Consider the following 7,509-nt stretch of genomic DNA (forward strand, 5'->3'; position numbering starts at 1 on the left):
TATTCTTTTCATCTGTAGGGTACCATGCTGAAAAACACGCTGTACACCTGATATTTATACACCTGATGAAAATGTGTTTAATCTTTCTGCCGTCTGTTTTAAACCCTGTTTGGTCTGGAGCTGTAAAGTCCAATAACACAGCAGTGTATCCACCCCATGATTCAGCTGAGAACACATGCATGTCCACTCCACAGACGAGCAGGTGGATAGAGAGAGAGCGAGGTCTGGGCATCAGAGTCCCAGATAAGTGGGAGTAAACTGATGGATGAAAACAAATACAGGCTAAAAATGAGCTTGTGGTACAGGCACACTAAAGTTCAGGAGCACGTGAGCCACAGCGACGAATGTAAAGGTGAAAAGGTTCGTCGGACTCTGGAAGGAAAGAGAACTTATAGAAGCTGCTTGTTGAAAACTTCAGTCTCCTTGATGGACTGTGAGCCAGTGGCTTCCCCTCCACTTCCCACTGTTGTGACAAAATTCCACAGAGGCGGTTGTGGAAATTGACATTACCACAGGAACCACATACAGGCACACGGACTTAATAACCAAGATTTTCTCAAAACATATCTTTAGACTCAAAAACATACGCCCACTCCCACTGCTAGTGCCACTATCTCTAATTCAGTGACGGATGTCATAGTGCACTCCGCTGCGTGGTGCAGTAGCGCTGATACAGTCACGGCCTCTCAGCTGTGTGGTTTCTCAGGAGGCTTTTAAAGAAGCTTTTCTTCCATGTTTTGCAGCTCCTCCTCCGTGTGGACCGCTTTGTGCCTTTTAAGTGATGATGAGTCAGCGAACCTGGTCCCACAGGTCTTACAAACATAAGGCTTCTCCCCTGTGTGAGACCTCATGTGGCGTAACAGATTACTGCCTCGATTGAAAGACTTCCCGCACATTTCGCAGGAATGAGGCTTGTCACTCGTGTGGATTTTTGTGTGGGACAATAAATTACTGCGCCGATTGAAAGACTTGCCACACGTTGGGCAACAAAACGGTTTCTCACCTCTGTGAATTCTGCTGTGGACGTACAAATCAGTTCTTCGATTAAAACCTTTCCCACACGTTTGGCAAGAATACGGCTTTTCATCTGCGTGGATAAACATGTGCATGTTAAACGTTGACAATTTAAAAAATCTCTTCCCACAGATGTTGCACAGATAGGGCTTCTCGCCGGTGTGCACTCTCGTGTGGACCAGCAAAATAGACTTTTGAGCAAAACCTTTCCCACACGTTTTGCAGGAATGGGGCTTCTGGCACGTGTGGACCGCGGCGTGCCGGGTAAGGGTCGATGAGGTCAAGCATCTTTTCCCACAGGTGTTACAAACATAGGGCTTATCACCTGTGTGTGTTCTCATGTGCACAGTCAGAGCATCCTTCTGAGAAAAACCTTTCCCACACATCTCACAGGGATACGGCTTCTCGCCTGTGTGGATTCTCTGATGTCTTTGCATCCGGGATCTATACTTGAAGCCTTTTCCACAAACGTCACATGTTACAGATTTGCTGGCCGTGTTTGACTGACGGTGGCTCGGAGAGCCGTCTGCACCGAGACGTCTGCAATTTCTCGTTTTTGCCTTTAAACCGAAACTCACAGTTAATCCTGAGTCAGCATTCTTGCTTCCTTTCTCACTTTCTTCCACCACGAAGGTATCAGTCTCCTGCTTCACCTCCTGACAGAGCTCCTCCTGTTCCTCTTTAATCTGTGGAGCTTCTGGTTCCTCCTGGTCCAGACTGGAGCTCCTCTTCTGGTCACAGAGCTGCTGCTCAGGGAGAACCTCCTCCTCCTCCTCACAGACATGCTGCTGTGGGACGTCTAAACAAAGGTGCACAAGAAATAAATTATTATTTCCACTTTTGCATAGAAGAAATAAAAATGACCGACTAGCGAAGCTGAGAAGGAGATGAAGGTCTCATCGTGAACTCATGATGTAAACTGGAATGACTGGGATGTTCAATGATTAAACTAATATTCTGTTGGTATGTTTGCATTAAGTCATTAAGTCTGGTACAAACACCTGGGGATAAATTAGGCTCGGAACATTAATGAGATGACTTGTGCCCGGTGGCTCCACTGACGGAGATCACAGGTTTGAGACCAGGAGGAGACACAGGCCTGTCTGTGCTTCCGCTGATCCCAAGCCTGGATAAATGTGAGGGCAGCATCAGGAGGAACAGCTGGTAACATGTCACTGAATAAAAACGTGGGCTCTTCTGCTGGGACTAAATCCTGACTGAGATCCACAGGAGTCACACTCGGCTGTGGTTCACTGAAATGGTTTCATGCTACACACCTGTCCTTTGTGTCTTCATCTGTGGGCTGCAGGTGACGACCTCTTGTTCACGCCGAGGACTGCTCTCGTTCCAGATGATGATGTCTACACTCTCCTCCTTCACTACCAGCTGCTCTCCCTCCTGTTCCTCTTTAATCTGTGGAGGTTCTGGATCCTCTTGGCGACAGAGCTGCTGCCCAGGGAGAACCTCCTCTTCCTCCTCCCTACTGACATGTTGCTGTGGGACGTCTGCACCACAGGGAGAGAGGAAAACTGTCTTCAACCAACATGTTTAAAGCACAAGACAAGCAAAGGTCGAGTGCTTTACTGAAAACACCACATTAAAGCATATGACTACTGCTGATTATTTTTATGTGGCCAAAGCTTCAGATATCCATGAAGAAATCTCCTGAAGAAACTGTGGATCCGACTTCAGCTCTGAAAACGTGAACATTTAAAACTGATACATTTAAAATGAGCTGACAAAGAAATGCTCATTTTTTCTCACTTTAAACGATTTGTTTTCTGTTCTTTTGTGAATACAGTACAGATTTATGAGCTCAGCACATCATTGGATTCATTTTTTATTTGCCTGTATTTCACACAGCATCCTGTCTCTACTCTAACTACCAGGACGGAGGCGTGACAGAAGCAACCGTCACACAGGAAGTACTGCGTCACTGAACTCGCTGCAAACACAATGAACATTAAAAGTAAAAAACTTTCTCATGAAACCAGAGAAAAACGTGTGCGCGTGTCCTGTCCACCGTGACATCCCCACAGGCTGATTCTGTTCACCGGGACGTTTTCAGTGGGACAAACTTTTCATCATCATCAGGTGACTTCTTCAGTCTCAGCTGACTGCAGGTTTCCAAACAAACAGCACGATGACTGAAACCGTGACGTCAGTTTATGATCACTAATATGCAAATTATCACGACCATCGATCAACAACCACTGATCAAAGACGTGACGTCAGTAATCTAATGCCGTTTGCGTTCGCTGCTGTGTAGCGTGACGCTTCTTCTGTTGTTTCTGAGGATTTTACCCTCAGTGTTTCTGTCACGAAGCCCGTGGAAATGTTTCTTTCCCACAGAGCTCCACGTCACAGACTCACCTGTCCTGTGCAGCTTGATTTGGGGTTTCCAGGTGATATCCAGCAGTCTGCGCTGACGGTCGATCTCTTCCTCGTACTGGACGATCGTTTTTTCAAACTCCAAGAATATTTGTTCAGCAGCAGCAGTTAGTCGCTCGTTGATAAACTCTCTCAGAGACTGAACTGAAGGCATTGTTACTGCCACAGCTCACACACTCAGCTCACACACAACAGCACAACAACAACACTTTTCATTGATTACTTCCGCCGAATCTCTTCTTCGTCTGATGAATTTCCAGCAGCTTGTGGACTGTGTAAATGTAGTGCTGCCCTCTATAGACAGGAGTGTGTTGGACAGCCGGACTGGATCACACCCGATCTGCGGTCTGTTTACGTTTGAGACTGACTGAAGATTAAAATAAATAATAAGTAAAAATGAAGAAATTCAAAGAAAACCCTTTCACCAGTTTACAATAAAACAAACTAACAAGCAAGAAAAATGTACAAAAAAGGGCAAGAAGCACAACAACAAACTGCAAAAACAAACAAAATAATAATAATACATTTTAATCAAAGGAGTTTGCAAAGAAAAGCGTCTGGACTTCTTCCAGACGCTTTTCTTTGCAAACTCCTTTGACTACGATGACCTGGATGACTGAGAACCTTCACAGACATAATACATTTTAATTTAAAAGTATAAAGATTTTGGGAAAAATCGCAAAATAACAAGAAGGCAAATTTTAAATATTTGCAAAATTATGAGAAAATGTTTGTACATGTACAAGAAAAATGGCATCGAGTGGGCGTATTTAGGAAAAAACACAACTTCGTAAGAAAAAAGTCACCTATGTTTGACAAAAAAAAAAAGGAAAACTTTTTCCAAATTTGTTTCTAATTTTAATTTTGAGTTAATGTTGAGTTCGTTGACTTTTACACTCTGTTCTGTTTCCATGATTATCTCAGTGTTTTTGGTTCTGTGTGTGTGTGTGTGTGTGTGTGTGTGTGTGTGTGTGTACGGGTTCGTACTATCCTGGTGGGGACCAAAATCTGACTTTTACTATCCTGGTGGGGACTTTCTGCACCGTGGGGACCAAAATCCAGGTCCCCTTGGGGTTGAAAGCAATTTTCACACTCAAAATGCGGTTTTACTGTCAGGGTTACAATTAGGTTATGGTTAGGTTTAGGGTAAGGGTTAGGGTTAGGCATTCATTTTTAATGGTTAGGGTTAGGGTAAGGGGCTAGGGAAAGCATTATGTCAATGGGATGTCCCCACGAGGATAGCAAACCAGACATGTGTGTGTGTGTGTGTGTGTGTGTGTGTGTGTGTGTGTGTATAAATGGTAAATGGACTGATTATTATATAGCGCTTTTCTACTCTCCCGGAGTACTCAAAGTGCTGTATACATCAGCGGTCCCCAACCTTTTTTGCGCCACGGACCGGTTTGTGCCCCACAATATTTTCACGGACCAGCCTTTAAGGAGTTGAATGAAGGAGTTAAATACAACAAAATGAAACTAGTACCGGTACCGAAAAAAGAAGATTTATTCATAACACACGTGAAAAGACCCAGGAAAACCGAGTTAACGAAAAAAATGATAACAAAATAACGCTAAAAACCAATAAAAACCCTGAAAACCATACATTTCACACCCGAGTCTCAACTCTCGCGGCCCGGTACCAAACGACTCACGGACCGGTACAGGTCCGTGGCCCGGGGGTTGGGGACCGCTGGTATACAATATGCCACATTCACCCAATCACACCCATTCTCACAAGCACTGACTCTAAACAGTGCTCTTCTAACAACATTCGCACACATTCACACTCCGATGGATGCACCAGAGAGCAACTTGGGGTTAGTATCCTGCCCAAGGATACTTGGCATGCAGACAAACAAACACACACACACACACACACACACACACACACACACACACACACACACACACACACACACACACACACTCTTTCTCGTGCAGCCTGCATTATCTGAATGTAACCGTGCTTCTTCTTTTAGTGGTTGTGAGCTTCAGCTGCTTCAGGCCTTCCTGGTTGTTGGTTCAGGTCTTTGTGTTTGTCCCGGTCTGCTGGTTCATGTGTTTGTATTTGTGCTGCTGATCGTCCTCCTTCTGTCTCGGGCATGTTAGGTTTAGTCCTCTGATTATTTCCTGTTTGACTTTGAAGTTTGATTTTCTTTCATGCAGTGTGTTGGTTTGACTTCCTGCCCTGTGATTTTCCTGATTGTTTTCACCTGTGGTTTAATAAGCTGTGTTTGAACAGCTCAGTCTTCAGTTGGCCTCTGTGCTGCCTGTTAAGCTCCACGTGTCTGATTCCTGTGTGGTGCTCATGTTTTAGATTATCATGTCTACATTTTTGGACTCGGTTGCCTTTCTGCTGCAATATAAACACACACATTTCAATTATAAAGGGCAGTTTGATTGAACAGGAGATTTATGTGACTGCAGCTGAAGAATAAGGAAAGCCTTGTGAAGTTTTAACAGGTATTTTTACTGGACTCACACTTAAACCTCAGTCAGGCAGCTGAGGCCCTTTTATGAGGTCAACTTTAAGCCCTTTAAATAAGTGGATATGCTTTGGAGTAAACTTAATGTGAATTAATTTGCTTTCATGTCATGTTGTTCACAAACAAATTATTTGATGCAAAACTGATGGTCGGGGTCATGTGATACTGGACAAGTGAAGCTGACAGTAAGTAAAATGTTGCAGATTAGACTCTGATGTCTGAACCGTGGGGATGTTTGACCTTTACTGTAACTGACTTTACTTCTTTATTTGTGGTCTTTTCTTCCCTCTGCAGTGAAATAATCAAAGACATCGAAAACTGCAGGAAGAAATGATCCTGTGATCATCTCCCTTTGTTCTGTTACCTGCTGATTAGTAAACAAAAGCTTCTTGGAAACAGGACGGCGTACATGAAACTCCTCGTCATGGTTACTGCAGTGTTACTGTTAAACTCCGATGGTTCTGGGTTTTCGTTTTGCTTCTCGTTGCCGTCCTGGGTCCCTCTTCCTGTTTTATTTGAGTGACTGCTTCTCCTCACATGCCTGCTCTGCTTTCCCTTCCTCTCTTTGTCTTCCCTCCTGTGCGATTGCCCGCCCCGCCTTGATTGTCTGCAGCTGTGCTCGGTTCCCAGCTGCGTCTCATTGTGTAATCAGTTCCATGTGGTCTCGTCTTTCCCTTTGTGGAGAGATGTTTTTGCTCCGTGTGCTTGTTTATGCATTCCTCTCTGCTCCTCTCCTCCTCCATCTTTCACTGGGTTTCAGTCTCCTGCTCCCTTAACAAATGTATTAACTACTCAAAGTTAGCATTTAATTTGGATCTTGATTGTTTTATTTTAATGGATTTGTTTGAAAATCTGATCACTGTCCAGACTTTATTACAAGGCTGAAACTGTGTTTTGTGACTCGTGATTCAGGATGGTTTTCTAGCAGCATATTCTGTCTTTTACAGTGTTAGAGAAATTTGGATGAATGGTTCCCAAAAAACAAATTCCCTCCTGTTTCTCGTCCTCGATGGAAAAAATTAAGGTGAAGGAAAGATGTGAGTCCGACTGTTCTGATGCAGTGTGCCTAATGCTGTGTTGGTGGATGTTGTTGATGTGGGTCCATTGTAATGAAACTACAACATCGTGAGGACCAGACGAGATCCCTCCATGCTCCGAGCCCACCTGTGCTGTTACAGGCTTGAGCACGTTGTGAAGGCTGGAAGCTTTATCAGTTTACTGGTACCAGTTCAGCCATGCAGGGTGTGTTTCTGGGCATATCTTAGAAACGTGTCATCATGAATTCTGTGAACAATGTTGCTTCATGCAGGCTGTATTAATACATCAAGATTATTCAGATTTACTTAACGTTAAAAGCAGCCCATAAAGAGAAATCAGATGTTTCTCACATTCTGGTTAATTGCACTTCCTGTCCGCTCACCTCCTGCTGCAGAGACCCAGCATAACCTCAGGACAGACTTCAGCCATGAGTCTGAATGACTGTGAACCCTAAACCCACACTGATACTTTTATACAGCTCAATCTTAACAAATTAGGATTATTAAATTAAATATAAATTAAATCGCACAACACAACTTTACAAGAAGCAGATTTTATTTATATCACAATATGATGATCA

General features: G+C 43.8%; 1 protein-coding gene across 1 annotated transcript; it reads right to left on the bottom strand.

Moving 5' to 3' along the window:
• Positions 1–3,622, bottom strand: LOC134616378 (zinc finger protein OZF-like). Its single transcript, XM_063461238.1, has 3 exons — positions 3,388–3,622; positions 2,292–2,519; positions 1–1,813 (listed from the first exon to the last, which is right to left on the bottom strand). Exons 1-3 carry the CDS (start codon positions 3,557–3,559, stop codon positions 714–716), a joined length of 1,500 nt encoding a protein of 499 aa, XP_063317308.1. The 5' UTR covers positions 3,560–3,622; the 3' UTR covers positions 1–713.
• Between the last annotated feature and the right edge of the window lie 3,887 nt (positions 3,623–7,509).

Source organism: Pelmatolapia mariae, linkage group LG18, assembly GCF_036321145.2.
Source record: "Pelmatolapia mariae isolate MD_Pm_ZW linkage group LG18, Pm_UMD_F_2, whole genome shotgun sequence".
NCBI classification, from domain to species: domain Eukaryota; kingdom Metazoa; phylum Chordata; class Actinopteri; order Cichliformes; family Cichlidae; genus Pelmatolapia; species Pelmatolapia mariae.

Coding starts and splice junctions, on each gene's coding strand:
- LOC134616378 (XM_063461238.1), bottom strand. CDS start 3,559: ATGCCTTCAGTTCAGTCTCTGAGAGAGTTTATCAACGAGCGACTAACT. Junction 2,520..3,387: donor AATCAAGCTGCACAGGACAG/GTGAGTCTGTGA, acceptor CCTGTGGTGCAG/ACGTCCCACAGCAACATGTC. Junction 1,814..2,291: donor GATGAAGACACAAAGGACAG/GTGTGTAGCATG, acceptor ACCTTTGTTTAG/ACGTCCCACAGCAGCATGTC.